Raw genomic sequence first — 23,916 nt, forward strand, 5'->3', positions numbered from 1 at the left:
AGTTTTGTGTTCTGCTAGTGTCCTTGTCACTACTGGTGTGAGGCAATACCTGCAACCCAGTCAGGTTGCACAGGTAGTCCAGTTCCTGCAGGATGGCACATCCATGATAAAGTTGGATCAGCCTGTGATTTCAATTTTTTTACTTAGTTGGTTTGATTTTGAATCCAGCCCTCTACCGGTTGATGATTTTGGTTTCCACTGACCGTTGTTAAATCATTTTGTTTTCAAGAAAGTATACAATGTATCAGTAAAGATTTTCAACTTGAATGATTTGTGCATCAAGTTGAACTTGAACGATCAATTTTGGTGATTATAGAAAGTTGTGTGAATCAAATGTTCTTTGTAGCATGGTCTCTAAACTTCTTCTGAGTGATTCTGATTGATAACAGCTGATGACTTTTCTGGGCCCATAGGGCTTGTTTGACACACCCATTAGACTCAGCCACAAACACTACAATGGGAAAGTCTAAGGAGCTCAGCATTGATCTGAAAGAGCACACTATTGATATGAACAAGTCAGGAAAGTCACTTTGAGCCATTTCAAAGCAGTTACGGGTCCCAAGATCAACTGTACAAACAACTGTTTGTAAGTATAAAGTGCATGGCACAGTTGTGTCACTGCCATGATCAGGAAGAAAACGCTGCAGTGAATTAGAAGCTGCTGGAAGACAGGTGTCAGTGTCCAAAGGCAAGCATGTTTTGCATCACCATGGGCTGAAAGGCTGCCATGCAAGAAAGAAGCCCTTGCTCCAGCACCCCAAAGTTTGATGAAAGTTTGCTGCTGATCACATGGACAACGAAAAAACCTTATGGAGAAAAACTATGTGGTAAGATGAAACAAAAATTGAGTTGAAAATTTAAGATTGGGTCTTGGGTGCAGTTCCAACAGGACAATGGGAAAAAAAAGGAATGGCTAAATCAGGCTAGAATTGAGGTTTTGGAATGGCCTTCCCAAAGTCCTGACTTGAACCCCATCGAGAGCATGTGGACAGAGCTGAAAAAACAAATCCCTGCTAGGAAGCTAACAAATTTAGTTGAACTTCAGCGCTTCTCTCAAGAGGAGTGGTTAAAAATTCAGCCAGAGGACTACCAGAAGCTTGTGGATAGCTATCAAAAGCACCTAAATGAGGTGAAAATGGCCAAGAGACATTTAATCAAACAGTACAATTACTCTATGTTTATTTTTGACACAGCAGATTTGGTCACATTATCAGGAGAACTATAATAAACTCATTATTGAACCAAACTTGATGAATCTTTGTTTTTTGTGAAAATGGTCTCATGTATTGTATCGTCCTGTCATTCACTCTGTGTGCGATATATGTAGGCCTATGTATATATATATATATCATACATACATCATGTATGTGTGTATATATATACACATATATACCAAAAGAGCAATATATATATATATATGTACATATACATATACATATATATATATATTGCTCTTTTGGTCACTACCCACAGCTCGTGGCCATAGGTGAGGGTCAGAACGTAGATAGACTGGTAAATCAAGAGCTTCGCCTTCTGGCTCAGCTCCCTCTTCACCATGTTGGTCCGGAGCACCCACAGTACTGCAGATGCCGCACAAAACCTCCTGTCCATCTCCTGCTCCATTTTCCCATCATACTTGAACTCCTTCGCTTGGGGCAAGAGCTCTTGGGGCAATCCACCATTTCCGGCAGAGAAACATTGCCTCAGACTTAGAGGTGCTGACCCTCATCCCGACCGCTTCACACTCCGCTGCAAACCGCCCCGCTGCTTGCTGGAGGTCACGGGCCAAAGAAACCAACAAAACCATGTCATCTGCAAAGAGCAGCTACGCAATTTTGAGGTTCCCAAACTGGACACTTCCCTCCCCACGGCTGCGCCTCCAGATCCTGTCCATGAAAATCACAAACAGGATCAGAGACAAGGGACAACCCTGGCGAAGTCTAACACCCACTGGGAACAGGCTTGACTTGTATGTTCAATTGAAGAGGAAAAAACTTCCACAGGACTCCGATGTAGAAAAGGATAAAACAAATATATTTCTTCCTTGGGTTTGCTGTATCTTCTTACAAGAGTATTCAAAGTCAAGTTTTCCTAATCAGCAAACTATACTACAGTAAGAAAAACATGTTGCTCCGTCCTTGATTGAGCCTCAACTGTCTGAAGTCACTTCTGTTGTGTGTTGGAATGAAGATGAGATGCTTTGGGAGTGGCGTTACATTTCCTTTACTGAACAAACCGCAGGTTAAACATCACTGTCCACATGCAGGTAACTAAGTGACCCCGATGCCTGTGACCCGGAAGCTCTATAAGCCTGCTCCATGGCAACCCCAGCGTATCCAGTGGCCACTGATTACATTACACCACATCCCCCTTACTTTAAATTGAAGTGACCCTTAACTTAAGCTTACATTCAACACAGTTAACGTAATAAACTTTCCCAACTTCTATTTCTTTTTAGCTGACTTTGTTCTAACAAATCATATTACTTTACATAACAGCAAATTCAGATTTCTTACAAAGTGTCGCAACATAACTATTAAGGCTTCTTTTTAGCTGCCTTTGTTATAACAAATCATATTACTTTACATACCAGCAAATTCATATTTCTTACAAAAATCTTGCAACATACTGTAACTATTAAGACTTCAAACTAAACATAACTTTAAGTCTATATTTACGCATACATAAACCATATACAGTCTTTTTATTTTAGTTTCACAGGTCTCTGCGGTTTTACCCCTTCTCTGCCTGACCTCGTTCTCACGATGCCGGGCGTGTTTTGCAGTTTGGCCACAAAGGTAGGAGCCTCTGAAACTGTCTCTATAGATACGTCCACCTCAGGCGGGCATGACTGCTGAGTCTCACTCTTATACCCTGGCAATGGTATTGGTACAAGATGACTGCGATTCCTCCTCAGTGTCCCAAGTGGCCCGCTGACCAGGTAGGAATGCGGGGTAGGGTGGACAGATGTCACTGTACCTTGTGCCTTTGCATCAGAGATCCAAACAGAATCCCCTGGCGACCCCTGTGTCTCCTATTGAAACTTTGTGCCATCTCCCATCTCCTCACCCCCTCCTCCTGACAGAGTCGATGCAGGTCTGGGAGAGCTGGCAGCAAAGTCTCTGGAAGTGTTGGCAGCGTGGTGCAAAGGCGACGTCCCATGAGTAGCTGGGCCGGGCTGTAGCCATTACTCAAGGGTGTGGCTCTGTAGGCTAACAAAGCACGATAGGGGTCTGTGGCCTTTTTCAGCAGGCTTTAACTGTTGAACAGCACGTTCCGCCTCGCCATTACTCTGAGGGTATTTAGGGCTGCTGGTCACATGTTCAAAGCCATAATTGTCTGCAAACTCCTGCATGTTGTGTCCAGAACTGCGGCCCAATGTCACTAAGAAGTGTCTCTGGGATGCCATGACATGCAAATACCGACTTCAGATGAACAATGACGTCTGTGGACCGCGTTGGACTGAGCTGCGCTATCTCTATGTACCTAGAGAAGTAGTCAACCACTAGCAGATAGGTGCTGTTTCTCAGGGTGAATAGGTCGGCACCTAATTTTTGCCAGGGCCTCTGTGGAAGCTTGGTCAGCATCAGGGGCTTCTTTGTAAGCACTCTTTCTTTGATGCACTCTCTGCACCTTAAGACTAGCTCACTTACCTGATTACTTAGTCCAGGCCACCACACTGTCTGACTGGCTCGCTCCCTGCACTTGGTGGCCTTCATGAAACTTCTCTAAGACGTTATTTCTCATGTTTACAGGTATAACTAACCTAGTTCCTCGCAGCATGTATACCTCCATCATACACACTCAAAACAGTTCTTTCCGGCCAGTAGTGTTTGACCGCTCCTTGTAGCTGGTTTCGGTCCGGCCAGCCCTCCTTACAGTACTTCATGACTTGAGAGCAAAAACTGTCAGCGCACAGTTGCCCTCAGAGCTCAGCAAGATACCTCACTTGTGGGAAGACTATCCAACACAGAGTCAACATAGATATTAGTGTCCTACATCAGGTCTGTGTCAGCACGTATGGCACCATCTGTGAGTGGCAAGTGAGATAGCATGTCAGCTGTCGTGAGGCTTTTACCTGGGGTGTGCATTATCGTGTAGGAGTACCTCATCAGGCGCATTCTGAATCTCTGTATTCGCGGTGGCAGTGAGTCCAGAGCCCGCCCCCCCAGCAGACTCACGAGAGGCTTGTGGTCAGTTTCCAGCTCATAATGTAATCCCAGGATGAAGTCATTGAACCTTTCACAGGCTCAAGTAAGCACTGGGCGCCTCCTTTTCCAGCTGAGCATAGCGCTGCTCTGTGTCTGTCAGTGATCTGGAAGCATAAGCGACTGGTGACCACACCTCTCCATCCTTCTGTAGCAGCACTGCCCCTAGCCCATATGATAGGGCATCAGTAGATATTTTCTGTGGCTTGTTAGGATCATATAGCTGAAGTACTGGGGTGGAGGAGAGCTCACTCTTTAGGCTGCAAAATGCCTTCTGTTGCTCATGCCCCCAGCACCACTGATTCTTTTTGAAAAGCAAGTCTCTTAGTGGCTTATCCTTTTCCGACAGATTTGGTATGAATTTACCCAGCTGGTTCACCATCCCAAGGAAGCTCCTGAGCTCACTCACATTTCTTGGTTCTTTCATATCCTGCACAGCTCTGGTTTTGTCTGGATCTGGCCTCATGCCATCCGCTGAGACAATGTAGCCAAGGAATTTTATCTCTCTCTTTCCAAACTCACACTTTGACATATTTAGTGTGACTCCAGCCTTTTCTGCTCGCTCCAGTACAGCATGAACTCTAATGTCATGCTGCTCCTTTGTGGTCCCCCAGATGATGAAAGTGGTGAGGGGAGCAGAATCCTTGGACAGGGGTATTTACCAAAAGCCCATATTTGCATCCAACTTAGTGAAATACTGTGCACTTGTGAGCATTCCTAGGGTTTGGTCTACGGAGGGGAGGATGTACCTTTCCCGACACAATGACTCATTTAGTGGTGTCATGTCCACGCAAATGCAGGCCTTATCTGTGTCCTTTTTAGGGGCAACCACCATGCCACAGCACCAGTCTGTTGGTTTTTCCACATGGCTGATGACCCCTAATCTCTCCATCCTCTCCAACTCTTTCTTTACTTTGTCCATGAGAGGCAATGGGACCCGTCGTGGCACTTTAAGAGAAAAGGGCTTGGCATTGGGCTTGAGCTTAATGGTGTATGGCTTCTAAACGAGCCCCAGTCCATCATAGTTTGGGATATGTCTGTTTGATTGTCTCTTGGTCTATGGTGTCAACTCTAGCTATTAACTTGGGTCTCACCTAAGCTGGTCTGCTGGGTAGTGCCCGCACGTAGATTTCTCACAACATAGATTTTCTCTGCGGTGCTCCTCTCTCCATATGATAGAGTCTCTGTAGCTGACCCCAAAACCAGTAGTTCAACCCCACCAGGACTGTAGAGTGGTTTTTGAGCTTTTTCAAGTACTTCACCTCGGTGTCTTATTCTTTTGAACATCTGTTCAGGAATGACAGTAAAATCAGCTCCAGAGTCTAGTTTGAATGTCACTTTACTGCCCCTTATGTTAATGTAAGCTCACCATGGTTCCTCCCCGGTATCCAATTCTCCCAGAAAAAGTCCACCGATGTCCTCAGCAACTTCATCTACTGTGCTGTTTGACCAGCAGACTCTCCCATAATGTCCACATTTACCACAGTTATGGCATCCTGCACTCTTAGCAGGGCACTGAGACACTGAGTGTGCTTTGTTTCCCACTCTATTTTGCATTGTCTTCTTAAATCTCTGTTGTCCCTGTGTCTGTTCCTTGGCTTTATATCTGTGCTGCTTTCCCCTTTTAACATGCACAACATCCATAGCAGCCGTGGCAGCACTCATCTCCCCTCTCAAATCAGTCTGTTTTCGTTTAATTTCCTCTGATTGTCTAGCCATTATAACGGCTTTAGTGAGAGTGAGGTCTTTGTTAAGCTGCATCCTCTCTGACAGTGACAAATCTTTAAGACCCATTAGTCTGTCTCTCAAAAGTTCATCATGCAGTTCTCCATACTCACAGTTCCCTGCCAGTGCATATTGTGCTGTGATGAAGGAATCCACTGTCTCTGTAGACTGCTGCACTCTTTTGTTGAACTTAGCCCGCTCATAGATCACATTTTTCTTAGGAATTAAATGTGTTGAATCCTCTTCTTACTGCATCATATTGCTGGCGCTGCTCGCTCGTTAGCTCAAACCCCCGTAGCACATTGTCAGCCTTGTCCCCCATGCAGTAGACGAGTGTGTTCACTTGATTAGCAGCAGAGGAGTTGTTCAGGTTACTTGCCAGTCTGAGGCGCTCGAAACACCTTATCCACCTCTCCCACTCCTGTGGTTTTGCAAAGTCGAAAGGCTCTGGGGGTTTGATGTTGAAAGTTGCCGCCGGAGGTGTCGCAATCGCCGGGTGGGATCCCTCCGCAGGTGCCACTGCCTCACCCTCCGTGTAGCCGCGTAAGTCGCTAGCGGTGCCGACTTTCTTCTCCTCTGTCGCTTCTGTTGTGTTGGAATAAAGACGGGATGCTTTGCGATTGACTTTACGTTTCCTTTACTGAACAACCAGCAGCTTAAACATGACTGTCCACATGCAGGTAACTAAGTGACCCGGAAGCTCTATAAGCCCGCTCCATGGCAACCCCAGTGTATCCGGTGGCAACGGATTACATTACACCACAACTTCAAAGCACAAAAGAATTCTCTTTTTCTTAAAGCAACAGTAACCTACATCAGTGTTACAACATAAAGCTTTCTTAGTGGTCTCTTTTACAGAATATCATTCTTACATCAATGTGAATTTAATCAATAAATATTAGCTGACTTTTAAAAAATACCTCTGACTTAATTTTCTCTGTTTACATGAACTATCAAACAAAAATACCCATTTTGCTTGCTTATTAAGCCAAACATGTACAAACTTAACTTGGCTCCCACAGTCAAGTTTACTGAATGATGTTCCTGCTGCTAAAGTAGCAAACAAATCTTCAGGAGTAGTAGTGTCTGCTCTTCGATACACTGGTTGACGCCGAACCTATAGTCACCACATATCCTGATTGTTTTATCAACTAAGGTACGGTGACTATGGGAGCTGCCCACGCACTTTTCTCAATCTTTGCTTTCTCCAACCTATCCAGCTCTTTCTCTACTGCTTCCTTGAATGCATAAGGAACTGGGTGCGCTTTGCAGAAGACTGTGTGTAAGGGTTTTTGGGGAGTTTGATGCTTGTGAGTGAGTGCATGTTCTGCATCCACAGCAAACCACCAATTGCAATCATACTTGATCCATTTATCAAACAAAGCATTCATATTCATATTCATATTCATTTTCATATCACACTTTATATTGCAGAAAAACAAAAATATCACAACGCCAGTTTTTTTTAGTATCTTGCTGAAGACCATGTATGGAAATGAGGCAAGAGATGCCCTGGATCCAAAGCCAATATGAGTAAGTTTGTAGTTATTATGAGTAAGAATCTGTCTGACATATAACTAGAAATAGTTTTGTTTCGTTGTTGTGAAGGATGTGATGTTCCCTATCATCACTATCAACTATTCAAGTGTTTATATTTCTATTGCCAGCCGTAGATTCTGTTTCATAAGAATAAAATTATTTTGAAAACTCTGTCCAATGATCTTTCCTTTAATCATTCCGCACTGCTATCACAGCAATAATACAGATGTAGACATGCAATAGCAAGTTAAAAGCCTGGTGTCATATACATAACTGAGAAATTGTCTTTCTCTAGGAACTCTTTTTGTATGTTTATGCACAACAGTGCTTCAGACTAAGCAAGAGCTTATAAGGGAGGAGGCAATCAGTTGGTTTACTGTTTATAATAAAGTGGCAGTCACCAGATCTCAACCCTATTGAGCCATTGTGGGAGCAGCTGTCGGTAAGAAGATGCATCAAGCTGTCCACCCAGTGGGAGGTGCTTCAGGAGGCATAGAGTGAAATTTCTTCAGGTTACCTCACAGCTAGAATGCCAAAAAATCTCCAAGGCTGTTAACTGCTGCAAATGGAGGATTCTTTGATGAAAGCAAAGTTTGAAGGATTTCCAGTAGACATCATTATTCCTAACATTGTCACTGTCTGACAATATGCTCTATTCTTTTGGCAACTCAGTTCATGAGTTTCATGGGAAACATGAAGATGTTTTGGTAGACCCCACGTCCTATGTAACCTCTATATTTCCTTAATAACTAACACAGAGAACGAACCCTGCCCTTTATGCAACATTCGCAGTCCCCCCTCTCTCTCTCTCTCTCTCTCTCTCTGTGTGTGTGTGTGTGTGTGTGTGTGTGTGTGTGTGTGTGTGTGTGTGTGTGTGTGTGTGTGTGTGTGTGTGTGTGTGCGAGCGCGCGCGCGCGTGTTTGGGAGGCTCGAGAGTGTTCCAGCCAGGCAGACGCCAGCAGAGTTAGAGGAGCGGGAGCCCTCTGTGCTGTGAGCCCACTCAGACATCTGCTCTGTATTCCGCCGGCAGGCTGAACGCTGCACGCGCTTTTGTGTTTCCAGATAAGCAAAGAGGCAGGATCCCAGAGACACCGAGGACCGCATCGAGGGTGGTGTCAACGAAAAAGATACAATGGACTAATTAACCGTGATTAACATCTGGATAACAAGTAGCGTACTGTGGCCAGTGAGTCCCGTGGAGCCCGAGCGCCAGACATTCCGCTGCACGGCGCATTACCTGAGCTTCCTTCCTTTATGAACGGACTCTGGCTGCGGGATGTCCCGGAGCTGCGTGTACGGGACATTACCATCTCGGGATATTAGAGGCCAGCGCCTTTGAGCTGTCAGCCGAACCCTGACCTGCTGCTGTGACACTTTTTCACAGAGGTGTGGTGGAGTTTAGAAACTTACAGATGTTACTCTGTGGGTAGATGAGACTTGTCCGCGTTCGGAATGTGGTCATTGCTATTCAGTCATTACTATTCCCCGTGACGAGTAAGTGTTTGTTCACTTCTGTAAATAGTCCAATCAGATTATGTCGCCTCTGGCTGCTTTGAAGACTGTCGGCGCTATTTCACGGCTTGTTGAGCACACCGTCACCCTGTCAGCGTGACTGCATTTGAGATTGTGAATTTGCTCCTGAAGAGCTGCCGTCCTGTTCATGTGCTGTTCCCATTATTTCGTCCAGTAGCTGCAGCTCCACTGCAGCATATCTGTACTCAGTGTGTGTATCAGTGTGGGTTATTCTCAGAGCTGCTATGCAGACTGACTGGAGCCACGCTCAGACAGCTCAACTGTAACCCCGATTGTGAGGCACAGGCCTGGACTGCTCACACCAAAAGAAACCTTTACAGTCTAGTAGTCTGCTAGTATCTTGTGGTCCACAGTTGGCATCTGAAAGTTTGTCAGGAAGGATTTTTTGGCCAGTGTTTAGATTTTGTGTCACTGAACAAAAACTCATACCAATTAAGTTATGTGAACATTCTAAGTTTCACATTAATGAGGACCAACATTTGTTTCAAGGTCCCCTTTGACTTCTGTGCAGTAATGAAACAAATTTTTCCAGCAGGTGAAGTTTAGAAAGATGACATTCAAAATCTTTGTGGAATTGAAGCATTTTTTTTGACAGTTTTGAAGGATAAACTGAGTTCAGTTTCATTTACTTTTTGTGTAGTTGAAATTAGATTTGTTGTTCAAACGAATTTCACTTCAGTTCTTTAGTTACAGTAATTGTTGGAAAATGAAGAACCTTCATCCACTGAATAACACCTGGAATAGATCTGCTAATAAAGACCCAGTACAGATCACTGTGCCAGGCACTAATAAGAAGCTCAAGAGAAAGTCCCGGGAGCCTAAAAGGCTTTTCAGTGAACCTGAGCCTGAGAGGATGAAAACCTACCCAGCGGACATGTCTGATGTGGACTCTGTAGATGACATCCAGACTGAGGCAGGTAATGTCAGGTTGGGTCCACTACAGAGGCAGCTGATGATGTCACAGGAGGCGATGGCCAGTACTACAGGGATTCTGTTGGGACTACCAGAAGGCAACATGGCTCCAGCTCAGAGTGGTGCCATAGACATGAGAATTGGCATTAACGTTCCTGCCATCACTACCAAACTGTCCCAGTTACCTGCCTCTCCATTCTCTAACTTGGAGATCTCCCACTGGCCCACAGCCATCTCCCAGCCTCTATCCAACAGACTCAAACTGGGCCTAGGCTCCACTTTCCCTCTGTCGGCATCAATCACCAGCAGCCACGGGCACTCACCGAGCCACCAGGCTTTTTCCCTGGAGCCCTCTTTGTCAAGCCAGACTGCAACTCTGCCTGTCCCCAGAGCCTCCCAGACCTCCCAGTGTCAGGAGCATGTGGAGTCCCAGGTCCAGTCGCCGCAGGTGAATGTGTGGAATGTAACCTGTTCCAAGATTTACCTTTGAAATATCTATGTATTGACATTAGAGCTGAAATGATGAATTGATTAGTCTGCTGACACATAATTAAGCAGTAACACATTTGATAATCTATTAATGGATAAAGTTTCATTTATTACGTACCGGACATGGACTTGTTCAATTCATAACCTGATTGCCTGATTCTGGTGACCCATGAAAAAAATTATAATATGATAATATGATTGAAAACCAATAGACTTGTGTATCCATATTCACTGGAACATCTGTTTATCTAGTCAATCCTGCTGGATTACTACATTAGCATAACTTTAGTTGAGGGAGCAGTTTATTTTTAAATTACATTTGTTTTAACAAGTTTTTACACTTTAATTCAGTTAGTTACATGTTTAAGCTATGCTCCGTGGGTCATTATCAAATAAAAATAGAACACCTTCGAACACGATGAAAACACTAAAAACAATTCTGTCTGCCATAGAAAACATTTATTGTTTGCTCTTTCTGGCCCTCCACCATCCCCATCTCTGGCATCTTTTATTAATATACTAATTAAAAACTGCATTATATTAGTACAGTATTAAACACACATGTTATGTTATATATACATTATATTTACCTTCTGCAGATTGTAATTACTGTCCATTAATAGAGGTTATGGACATATTAGCATCACTTCATTGCCTATATCAACTGTGTGAACATTAGCTTGCCCGGTTTGCTTTCTGTCCAGTTAGCCTGCAGCTCACCCGGTGGTGTTATCTCTACGCCTTGCCTAAAACTTAAGGTATACTATATACTAAGGTATACTTCCTAGAGGACTGCAGGCACAGCTGACCCCAACACAGGCGCTGCACTGCTTGCCAAACCAGTTCAAACTGGTTCTCAGTGCAAGTCTCATGCCAGATTATGGGAGACTGAGCCATCTCAATACAGTCTGAATGTCCATATGAAATGCCAGGTGATAGCCAATCAGAGAGCTTCCTAATTTGCATTGCTGACCTCTTTCCCAGCACAAGGTGTCATGGAAAAGCTAAAGGGAGAGGCTAAAAGGAAAAGCTTAATGACAAAGCAAATCAAATAGCTAATAGGATAAAGAAAACATTGTGGAAATGGAAATGGAAAAAGAAATTGCCCTTTAAAATGCCTGATTTAAATCTGTATTCTTAATTCAATTTGTCTCTTGTTAAACTGCATTTTCAAAAACACTTTTAAATTCCACCATTTATTTCTGAATTAGTTAATGTATTTATAGATGATGTACTTAATGTTTTATGTTGTTTTTCGTAAATCCCTTTTAGTTTGAACTATTCATTCATGCATCAATATTTCATTTGTAAATTATTTTTAAAACTTCTTTGCCCATTAAAATAATAAAGAATGAATTACTTTCCAATTTAGTCTGTTAATTCATGGATTAATGAATTGATTTGTGACCAAATTTCTTAATGGCAATTGTACAATTAGTTATTCATTAATGCAAAACAATATTACCATTTCTGTGACTCTTGTGGTCCACCATTTCCATCGAATATTTTCTTGTTATCAGTTTGGTAAGCTTCTTTATCCTGCTTCAAACAGTATGAAGCCTCTTCTTTTCCTGGTTTCAACTCAACTCACTGCAAAAGAATCTGGTTTAACAAGTTATTTCATCTTCTACTGAGTCCAAAAGTCTACAGGCATGGTCAAAAGTTTACATACACTTGAAATAACATGTATATCCTGTATGTCATAAAAAACATTCATGAAGTTTGGTTCAATAATAAATTTATTATAGGTTCTTCTGAAAATGTGACCAAATCTGCTGGCTCAAAAATATACATACAGTCATTCTAATATTTGGTTAAATGTCTCTTAGTAATTTTCACCTCAATTAGGTGCTCTTGATAGCCATCCACAAGCTTTTGGTAGTTCTCTGGCTGAATTTTTACCCCTCGGTGAAGTTCAACTGCTTCCTGGCACAGACTTGTTTCTTCAGCACAATCCACATGCTCTTGATGGGGTTCAAGTCAGGACTTGAGAATGCCATTCCAAAACCTCAATTCTGGCCTGATTGATCCATTCCTTTACCACTTTTGATGTTTGGGATCATTTTCCTGTTGGAACACCTAACTACACCCAAGACCCAATCTTCTGGCTGTTGATATTAGGTTTTCATGAAGTATTTGGAGATAATCCTCCTTCATTATTCCATTTACTTTGTTTAGAGCAGCAGATCCACTGGCAGCAAAACAGCCCCACAGCATCATACTACCAGCACCATGCTTGACAGTAGGTATGGTGTTCATGGGGTCAAGGCCTCACCTTCTCTCCTCCAAATATATTGCTGCTCATTGTGGCCAAACAACTCAATGGTTTTGGTGGTTTTTAGTTGACTCTTGACCATCCTGATAGTTTGTGTTTTCTTTCTGATCATGGCAGTGACACAACTGTGCCATGGTCTTTATACTTGCAAACCGTTGTTTGTACAGTTGATCTTGGGACCTGTAACTGCTTTGAAATGGCTCCAAGTAACTTTCCTGACTTGTTCAAATCAATTATGCGCTTTATCAGATCAATGCTGAGCTCCTTAGACTTTCCCATTGTAGTGTTTGTGGCTGGGTCTAATGGGTGTATCAAACAAGCCCTATTAAAGGGGGAACAGAAAAGTAACCAGCTGTTATCAATCAGAATCACTCAGAAGAAGTTAAGAGGCCATGCTACAAAGAACATTTGATTCACACAACTTTCACCAGAATTGATTTTTCAAGTCACTGTATGTATATTTTTGAGCCAGCACATTAGTCAGAAGACCTTTGATAAATTCAGATTTGAAACAAACCTCATGAATGTTTTTGTGACAAAGTGGTATATGTTCAACTCATACATCACAGAAAAATGAGAGCTGTAGAAATCATTGGAAGTGAAGACTGCCATTATATACATTTTACAAGTGTATGTAAACTTTTGACCATGACTGTAGCTGTGCTGTGCTGCTGTGGTCTTGCTATGTAGAAGAGCCGACCACAGCCAACCCGTGCCAGTGACTAGAGAGAAAGCTCTGCTTTTACTCTCTGTTGAATGTTTGTGGTTTGAAGTTTAGTTTGACTCTTATGTTCCTGTTTGTACTTTTACATAACTCTTATTTTACTGTTTTCTGAGCACTTATATTGGAGCTGTGTTAATTTACTTCTGATGCAAAACTAACCTTTCCTGCTGTTGCTGTTCACATTTAAAGCTTTTAAATGATAAACCGACAGGGTGCTTTAATTGCTGGGAAGGTATGGGAAATGCAATGTGTTTGTCACCAAGTTAAACAGCTTCATTAGCAGTGGTAATCCTCAATAAAAACAGCTTTTATCATCCAGGCATGGAGAGATTCTGCGCTACTTCGTCAGCCAATAGTACACACACCACAAGACGTGCAGGTGACAGGGCTTTAATGTGGTTTTTGACTCAAGAACGTGTCATTCAATGGAAAAATATTAGCACCATGCCAGCAAGGCTCAACTGCTCGCAGCTCCTGGGTTCGAGACCTGACTGGGGCAGGGCCTTTCTGTGTGCAGTTTGCATGTCCTCAGTATGTCTGCATGGGTTCTTTCTGGGTAATCCGGCTTCCTCCCACAAATCAAAAGACATGCAAAAAAAAAAAAGTAGTTGTGAATGTGAGCGTGAATGGTTCTTTGCCCCTATATGTCACCCATGTAATGAACTGGCGACTTATCCAGGGTGTACCCCGCTGTCGCCCAATGTCAGCTGGGATCGTGACCCTGAAAAGGATAAGCAGTTTCAAATAATGGATGGATGGAGGAGTTTTATAATAGTGTTGTTGTTTTTTTTAGTTCTATAATCTGAGCTTCCCTCATCTTCTGTTGTCAGGAGTCCCCTAGGAAGCGGGTTGGCATGAGTGATGATGGACCTGGGCGTCTTCCAGAGCTTAAAGCCATCCAGCAGACCAGGAGGCTGCTGGCCAATGCCCGGGAGAGGACCCGTGTCCATACCATCAGTGCTGCGTTTGAGGCCCTTAGGAAGCAGGTAAGACACTTTTCTTAATAGAGCAAATCTAGACTATACTCCTTCATTTTCAATATCCACACTGAAAACTCACAAACAGCTGTGAACAAGGTCAGGCATATTCATACTGTACAGATTAAAATATCTTAGAATCACATGCAAAGTGCTTTTGGTTACAATAAATGCATTCATTATGGCCTCAAAATGCAGCTACTGACTCTACGCTGCTGTCTGTTTCACTTTCATTATACTACAGTCTCTATTTTATTCTTATAATGTTTCATCTGCAGTTTTTTTCTTTCCTAACACAAGTTTGCATATTTTGTCATTTCAAGTATTTGTAATGTTCCTCTAACAGACCAAAATGAGCATGGCCACATCCGGTGCAGCAATATGGACCAGCGCAAGATAGAGATTCTGATAAGATCAGAAAATAAAAATGTAATGCTCCTGTGTTGTTGACTCAATGCACCAGTTTACTGCTGTGAAACAGGAGGCCACTGTATAACAGAGGCTAGTGAACCAAGCTAGGTAGGACTTGATAGATATAAGAGGTGTGAATCTTAACTGGCCTCATGATTCGATTTGATAACGATTCAGCTGTCAATGATTCCAATGCAAAATAATTCTCGATGCATCGCAATGCATCTCAGTGTATGGCATCCTCAGTGATCTCCATTACTGCACATGGCTACTTTTTCATCATTTAATTTCCCCTCCAATTCCTTCCAATAGTCAGACTACAGCAGTCTACAAAATAAAAGCTGCATGTTTTCAAAACATAAACATTACAAAAACATAACATTTATCCATCTGCAGTGCCTTACACGTTTGTTGTAATCTACAATAATATTGTTTTCACATGGCAGCTTTAAGATAAGTAATTCATTGCCTCCGCTGCACACACCTCTCTCAGAGTTGGATGGCAAGGTTGACAGCACCTATCTTGGCCCCTAGCTGGGCTTGCTGTTATTATTTATGGATGCAGACGTTAGCTTCAGGTGAAAATGGCTAACGTGATTAGTAATCATTGTAAGGCAGAAGTCACGCTCAGCGTGGGTCTTGTCCAGTTCGTGCTTCTCAGCAAGTTCATAAAATCCGACATGTGACCCAAAATGTCCCTTTAAAAAATACTCAGCAAGTTTTTTGGGGTTTTTTTAATCACTCGCAGATGATCTCTGCTTCCCTCCGACAAAGCTCCTGCATAAGTAACATTAGCCTAATGTCCGTCCACAATTCAAAGCATGGGAGCAACGTTGCTACGTAACTTTATTGTCCAGCTGAGGCCGAACGATCAGCATAAGCTGCAGACTCTCAATAATGCTCTGCGTCCGCATCGATGCAGATTCTTCCACGTCCGCCTTGCGATGCATCTTATAATCAAGAAATTTCCACACCTCTAATTGATAGAGTGAGAAATATATGTTCTCCAGTGTTTTGATCAGGCTGGATTTTGTGTACTTCTCTTTAACAATTAGAATTCTGGCTTAAGAGCACAAAAAGTCACTTAACTTCAACCACCATCCATCTAACTATAAAGGAAGGAATCTGTCTGTCTGTATGTTAGTCGCACGTCTCGAGAACCTTTTATCCAATCTACGTTACATTTGGTAGGTTTGTTGCCAAGGACTCAAGTAAGTGCACTGTCTCTGGCTTGTATGTGGCAGCAGACGTACAAAAAAATGGACTAAGGTGTTGCAGTGACAAAAAAGCAAAAATAGTAGGTTAAAAGAGTCTGGATGAGTAGGAAGACACGGTCAACACAGGATTGCTCTTCTTCAGCCAGAACTCGGATTAGATTTTAAGATTCTGTCAACAATAGTATGCTAGCTAACGTTAGTCTTGGGTCCCCAGCAAAACCCCTGCCGAATGTGTGAAGTAGATTGGATGAACGGTTTTCGAGAAATGTGAATAACATACATACAGACAGACAGAGACTCCTTACTTTATAGTCAGATACCAGAGGGTCAGCTGTGCTTTGGTTCTGTGGCCACACCTGGTAGAGATGACATGTAATCTGGGGCTGATTCATGATTATGATTATTGCATGAGGCTTTGACTTCATTGAAGCCATGTTCATGTGAGCTTTGAAACCCAAATGATGCACACACTCAAGAACTGCTAGGGGATGAAACTATGTCATGGATGGTGTACCCAAGGAAGCGCAGTGTCTGGTGTTATTTTGTTTTGATTGAGCTTTTCTCAAAAGATGCAAGTGGCATTACCATAGTCCAACCAATTTTTAAACAGCTCATAGTACAGTACATGCAGTGGTAGTGTACATGTGTTTTTATGCGAAGCACATTGATTCTCACCTGGAATGAAATGTGCTATATAAATAAAATGTGCCTGGCTTTACAGGCTGAGAGGTGTGCCAGTGCTCACAGGTTTCTCTGGTTTCTAAAGGTCTTCATCCTTCTCCTTGTTTCAATTCCAGCTAAATGACAGTTTGCCAGTCCAATGTAAAAGAACGTCCTCTGCCCATCTCACTCCATTTCCTTCTTCAGGTGCCATGTTACTCATATGGGCAGAAGCTTTCCAAGCTGGCAATACTACGTATAGCCTGCAACTACATCCTGTCTCTGGCTCAGTTGGCAGATATGGACTACAGTTCAGAGCACAGTCTGAGCTTCTCTCAGTGTGTGGAGCAGTGTACCAGGACCCTGCAAGCTGAGGGAAGGAGCAAGAAGAGGAAGGTGAAGCTAAATTCTATATAATATGCATTCTCAAAAAGTGTCTGGGGCCCAAGCTGTAAAAAGAAACTAATGAACAAAGCCTTTCTTTGCTTTAATAACTATATTTGATCATATTTCATTAAAGCCCCTTTCACACATACACTGTAACTCTTGTTTCATCTGGAGTCTACCCCGAGGAGCTGTATGTGTGAACACAAATGTCTTTTTTCCCTGGACTTTACCCTGCCAGCTTTCTAGTCCTAAGCCTGGTTGAGCCATGTGTGAATCGAGCAGACAATTGTCCGGAGAGAATTCAAAGCGAACGAGTGGGCGCGTTGATGATGTTTAATCTTCCGTGTTAGTGCTGGTTTAATCAAAGGTCTGCAAAACATCTGTATTTCCCCACTCGGTCTCTCGCACTTCCATATGGCCCGTTCACGCTGCTGCTGGACATAGATCCAACATTCTGCAGCTTTCTTTCTACAGTGGGATCTTTGTGCACAGAGTGTAGCTGCTTCGTACTCTTCTCTGCTTGCCTGTTTATTACTTTCCACTCTTTCGTTGATATTGGGAATATGTCCAAACAGGGACAGCGCTACACCGGGGCGAGGGTGTGCTATAGCCACGTCATAAATCTGTATAGCCCAAGTTAAGACCCCTTAAGCATTTTACTATTTTTTTTATCATAGATTATCATATAGATATCTAAAAATAAATTACCATCACTTTGTTCCCAGTCTTATCCTGACTGCATATATGTACAGTTTACAGGGTCATAGGCAGAGGCTGACGATAGGGAATTACTTGTTTTATTTGTTTTAAAGATCATGGAGGACTAAGTTATTATGTTCATAACTAAACTGTCATCAGACACCAGAAAGTATAAAAGCACATGCCAGAAGAGCTAATCTGACAGGCACAAAACTCTCAGGCATCATTGAGTGACCTAAGAGTGCCTTTTTTTCTCTCTTTTTAAAAAATCAGTTTTTAATGCATCCAAAATAGGATTAGGCTAGACTAAAAGCATGCGTAAAAGTGTACGGTGGATGCATTTAGTCTTTTGTTTCTGCTTCTAGAGGATTGCTGCAGGTAAGGTAGGCTAATTAATATTTTCCTCATTAAAGATGTAGAATTCCACCCACTTCTCGTTGTGGCTGCACTATGGATATTACTTATTTTGTTTCTGGCGTTGTGATATCCAACATTCAAAATATTATTACAAATGCACAGACATCCAATTATGCATATGGAACAAACTGACTTTTTGTTGTGGCATTTTGAATGTATTTTGTTCTTATTAATCGTGGCTGCAAGAGCGCTGTCCAGTGCTGAAGTTGTTCACCTCAGCACCTGACACACTTTTTTGTCATTGCTTTGTGATGACTTATAGATATTCTGTTGTATATTCTTTTGCCAAAATTCAGTTAGAAACTACATTTATATCAAATGTGCTGTGCCATATCTGCTTTTATCAGAAAAACGAATACTTCCTAATAAGGTCACTCTGAAGTCAGGAAAATCAACTATTTTCTTCCCCACGTATTGGTCAAGCCCCATCGGCAGAGAAAAAATCCTGGCGCATCCAAATAGATGCAATATAGATATCGATGCAAAAACAGTCATCATTACAGAACAGTCTGCAGCCGCCCCTCGCCCAAACCATACGGAGTATTTCCAACACGTGCAAGCACATCTGACATGGACGATCTCCTGTTGTGTGCTGCATGTGTGAACAAGCAAATGTGGACAGTATCCTGAACTGATTCTCTGGATATTGTCAGTGACCTGCTCATGTATTAATTTGCTGTTGATACAAGCTAATACATTCTCCTTCTTCACAATGGTCTCCATAAATTCAGTGTATTAGTCCACAGCACCAGTTCCATCAGTGCAACATGTCATGTCATACTCACAACAGTGCACAGAACACTTTCTCGTTTTTACGCTATTAATGTTTTAACCAGTTGTGAAAATGGCCCAATTTGCTGGGGGAACCATACTTCAAGTATTTTAATAGCACTTTTATATGCAGTATTGAAATGATGCTGCTGAAATAAAAGGTTGACTGGCATTTGATGTGCAATGTTATTGGAAATATGAGTCATTATAAATTGTCTCTAGAAGTGTATGATTTAATATTTTCCCAGGGTTAGAACTGAAATTACATTTTTGAAATCTGAACATTCTATGCTTTCTGTGAGACAGATGGCGGCAAATCGAGACCTAAAGCGAGACCTGTCAGACCCCACCAGAATGCATTCTGAATCAACAGATCCACAGAATGCCATATCCCCTGCCTTCCACTCAGTCTTCACACACCTTAAAATACACCTACATGAAAATACGGTTTGTTGATTTCAGCTCGGCATTCAATACAGTCTCACCCATTAAACTGATTGGTAAACTTCACACTGAGCTTGAGTACTGGATATTGGCCTTACAAGCAGACCCCAGGCAGTCTGTTCATGACTGCAATACCCAGTCTGGTTGGTGAGTTTGTGGATGACACTACCATCATCGGCTGGATTTCAAACAGTGATGAGACTTTATTTTGCAAGGTAATCAACCATCTTGCAACGTGGTCCTAGAGAACCATATACTGCTCAGTAACAGCAAAATCAATCTGATTGTTGATTTTAGAAAATAAGAGGCATAGACACACACCCCTGTTAACATCAGTCATCAGACAAAATTCTTGTGAGACTCCACATCTCCACATCATCCTTTCACGCCTCATGAGGAAATTACATGGCATTTGCTGATTTTGCACATTTGCCCACTAACTTTTGCACCCCCTGATTTCCTCTATAACCAATTCTTTGCAATTTAATTTAATTTAATTTATTTCTTTAAGGCTATTTTTAAGGCCTTTTATGTATGTTTTAATTGATTGCCTATTTTAACTTTAATACTGCCTAATAATATTTGTTTATCCATTTTCTGTGTGTGTAGCATGGAGGGGGCTATAAAGGCATTTCATCGTGCAATTCTGCTTTGTATAGTGTTAAATATAAAACCTTTAACCATGAAGCAGCGCTACAGATGCTGATTTGTCACCTTTCTTCTGCTCCTTCCTCACACAGTTTATGACTTTTATTTTTACTCTGTTGAGGATGAGACTTGAAATGAAGATTTAATAAAAATACTCAAAAAAGGTACATGAAAAATGTCTATGTTGAAGTAAAGAAGGTAAATGTAATCGTTACTTCCACCCCTGGTCCTCATTCTTCAGTTCCACTTACACATTGTCTGCACATGACATGGAGGCTACAGCGCAAATATGTTTACTTTGTCCCTAAGGTTCCCTGTTCCCTACAGTTTAACACCTACTCTCTGTCAGTCTGCCAGTCAATAAAGTTGACAAAGACGAAAAGGAGTATTCCCTAATATTTCCCCAAAGACCTTTTTCTTCTTTTCCATAATAAAAAAAATCATTAAAAAGTCATTTCTTAAAAAACATGTAGACATTACTTTTGTTTACAAAAAGGGTATGATAACATTTGATTACAGTTGGGCTTTAATGTATTTGACAAGACCATAAAAGAGCCTGTCCCAAAGAGCTCACTGAACACATTCCACAGCCTTGTGGTTAAAATAAATATACTTTAAAGTGAGTAAGTTTGGTTGAAGAGGTTTCCATGTCTGTGACAGTCCCAGTGTACAGCTCTCACATACAGCTTCACACTAGTGCAGTCATGTTGCTCTTTCACATGTAAACTAGATGAGGGCTTTTTTCCCCAGTTTGCTCTCTGTTTCTCTCTGTATGCATGCCGACGTGCATGTGTGTGTGTGTGTGTGTGTGTGTGTGTGTGTGTGTGTGTGTGTGTGTGTGTGTGTGTGTGTGTGTGTGTGTGTGTGTGTGTGTTCTCAAAGTCCCAGACACCAGATGTTTAGAGTGGAGGGGAAGTGGAGCTGGCGCCATGAAGGGCAGAGGGCAGAGAGAAGGCACGCGAACTGAAACCACACACACACACACACACGCACTTGGCACATTCCCCAGCAGACTCTCCAACACATTCCCCCACTGCCTCTCCAGGCCATCTGCTCCAACATACTTTGAAACAAGGAAGGGAAAAAACACAGTCATCATCAGCCTGTCAGACAGCAGCTGGTGGAAAGAGGCTGAGAGAGGCTTGGTTGGGGGTGGAGCATGTGTGTTTTTTTTCACTTTCTTCCCAGTCACTGAGTCTTTGTGTGCACATTTTTTGCTTATGATTTTGCACCACCATTGGCCTGAGGTCACTCAAACAACTAATTATTGACATTGTCATTTTAAAACAAAGTAGAAAATGTAATTCTGACAGACAGATGGAGTTATCTAACATGATTTATAACCTGAGTATTATTTTCCCAATAAATAAATAAGTTAGAGATAATGTCTACAGACACTCCTTTCTGTGGCCTTGCTGAATCTTCTGGTGTTAATCTCACGATATTGTGACTGTGTTTGTTTGAAGTGTGTATGCGTGAAGATATACTGTCAACACTGAATAGACTGATGAGCTCCTTGGCAGTAATCACTCCTGTCTCAACGCATTGTGTAAAAAAGTGCTAATCACAATTCTTCCAAAACTTTACCAACAGATGATCCAACCGGGAGCTGTCAGAACTGAGATCGAAGTAGCCTGTTTTAATGATCTCATTCCTCTTTGTGTTTCAGGAGTGAAGCTGATAGCAGTAGATCCTCTGGCAAAACTATAGGGATGCAGGACACTGGGAGCACAAATGACAAGACCAGGATCCCTGAAATGTTCAGGAAATGGATGAAATGAATGGAAGAGTGGACAGGATGATTTATACTTTTTTTATGAATTGCTCTCACCACCCATTGGCTGATGAACTAACACAAATACTTATCTGACATGGAATTGTGAAATCTCTGTCAAAGTTTAGGAACAACAACTAACTAAAAGACTCATCACTGGCAATCCCTCAGCAGTTATCCTACTCAACTATACATCAAGCTACACACACTACTGTGTCCAAATCTGTATTTTCCATTGTTGACTTATCAATAAAATGATTAGCTATATATTTCACTTTTGAGCTGGCAAAATCGTGAGCATGAAGCTTGTCTGGTCGGAGGTGTGTAAGGCCGTGTTTATACCTGGCATTAACATGCATGTTGGGTGGACAGCTTTAAGTACAGGTTTGAATGCACCCAAAACACACTGAGAACACAAGATCCGTAGTTTTCACGCCTCCCATTCATTGTCTGTGTAGAAAGCCATGCAGTGCATACTGGATGCGGCACATTGTGTTTTGAGAAATGGCGCATTGTCTGCTCCTCATTTGCATAACGTTGAATTGTGGCTACTTAATGTAAATCAGTGGCGTCTGGCACGCCACGCTGCTCCTGGAAACTACGGAACAACTGTCAAAACTAAAAGGCATCATATTAGTGTAGAACAAGCAGAAGAAGCCAACAACAGGCAAAAACTGATACTCATGGATAGAGATGGAGTCTGATGTCCTCCGGCTGCTCTGCGTCAACTCTGTGATTTACAGATAGCTTAATTTGATATAAATGTAACTGTTACAACCTCGAGCAGCTGTAAGCTGGTAAGCTCAGTCAGACATGCATGTCAGACATGGAAGGAAGAGGTTGAATTAAGCTAATGAAGCTTTATTCAAGCTTTAAAGCTAGTTGGACCATTAGCAGCAATTAGTGATTCCCTCAGCAACAAGCAAAGCTATCTGTCCATCAGGAAACTCTGTAAATCACCAAGAGTTGAGGCAGAGCATCCGGAGGACATCAGAGGGAAAACAAGAGATTTTTTTCTCCATAGATATGATCCATTTTCACCCAAATCCGTGAATAGACTTATAAAGTGTGTTTGTACAAGTTATTAAGCCGTGTTTTTGTATCATAATCATTGAGGCCCAACACTCTAATCTAGTGGTGTCTGTTTTTTTCCAACCTAATTCTTGTTTTATTTGGTATCTGATAACCAATAAATTCATGAAATTCTGGTTAAATACAACAATGCATTTAGTGTTTGCAACCTGAAATAATGTAAGTGTTTATTGCATATAAAGCAGGGATGTGAGAGGCGATCACACGGCATCACTCGTATGGAGATTCTAATACCAGGTGTGTGTGTGTGTGCAACTGGTGATTGGATTACCCAAGACGCATGTTAAACCCAAGTGTAAACAGGGCCTAAAAAGCTCTGGCAGTCAGTTTAATGAGGATAAAACATTTGAAGTCCCTGTACTTCAAGCAGCTCATTCATTCAGCCGTTTTAAAATTAGAAGTTTGTTTTAGGTTACTGTATATGCCTGTTGTATTTTGGAATACTAATATTCAATACAAATAAAAAATACTTAAAAAATGATTACCCCCAGTGATTTTTTTCACAAACATTATGCTGATACAATACACATACATTGTATTTGTGCATTAGCATTTAAACCACATTGAGCAGTCATGATGAACAAAAATATAAAATGGTTCCTACTGTGAATTAGTTTGCCCCTCTATAAAATGAGGGGACTCTTCAGAGAAAGAAATTCCAACATTTGTGCAGCAGAGGGGTAAAGAAATAACATTACTGGCATGCCAGGATGAGTATTGCTGACCAAGACAGGTGAACTGATCTTTATAGTTGGCTAAAATTGGTATCCCATTTGAGAGTTATGTAAATAATAGCATCTGGTTAATTGTTCGTGCAGGAGCATCATATGTGTGGCAATGGATAGTGGTTTTATCATGATAAAGATACAGATATGAATACACGGGACACAATGTGACTGTGGCTCAGTAAGGATTGGATTTACTACCATTTTTGCATGAACCTAGCAAAGACACTTTACGTCATATACAACCTCAATTCTAAAATGTTGTGTGAAACATAAATACAACAGAATG

General features: G+C 41.9%; 1 protein-coding gene across 2 annotated transcripts; it reads left to right on the forward strand.

Annotated features, from left to right (window-relative positions):
• Positions 1-8,478: 8,478 nt before the first annotated feature.
• atoh8 (atonal bHLH transcription factor 8) lies at positions 8,479-23,383 on the forward strand. 2 transcript variants are annotated; one of them, XM_073486237.1, is made up of 4 exons: positions 8,479-10,365; positions 14,236-14,391; positions 16,878-17,066; positions 21,706-23,383. In XM_073486237.1, the coding sequence occupies exons 1-4, from the start codon at positions 9,712-9,714 to the stop codon at positions 21,709-21,711; spliced, it is 1,005 nt and encodes a 334-aa protein (XP_073342338.1). In that variant the 5' UTR covers positions 8,479-9,711; the 3' UTR covers positions 21,712-23,383. The 2 variants fall into 2 exon arrangements, with proteins under 2 accessions (XP_073342338.1, XP_073342337.1); XM_073486236.1 differs by lacking the exon at positions 21,706-23,383 and having other exon boundaries at positions 16,878-17,087.
• Positions 23,384-23,916: the final 533 nt, after the last annotated feature.

This window comes from Pagrus major, chromosome 18, assembly GCF_040436345.1.
Source record: "Pagrus major chromosome 18, Pma_NU_1.0".
Classification (NCBI taxonomy): domain Eukaryota; kingdom Metazoa; phylum Chordata; class Actinopteri; order Spariformes; family Sparidae; genus Pagrus; species Pagrus major.

Bases quoted from the DNA above. Each gene is read 5' to 3' on its own strand.
- atoh8 (XM_073486236.1), top strand. From the start codon at position 9,712: ATGAAGAACCTTCATCCACTGAATAACACCTGGAATAGATCTGCTAAT. The intron at 10,366-14,235 runs GTGAATGTGTGG...TTCTGTTGTCAG, and splicing joins CCCAGGTCCAGTCGCCGCAG to GAGTCCCCTAGGAAGCGGGT. The intron at 14,392-16,877 runs GTAAGACACTTT...TTCCTTCTTCAG, and splicing joins TTGAGGCCCTTAGGAAGCAG to GTGCCATGTTACTCATATGG.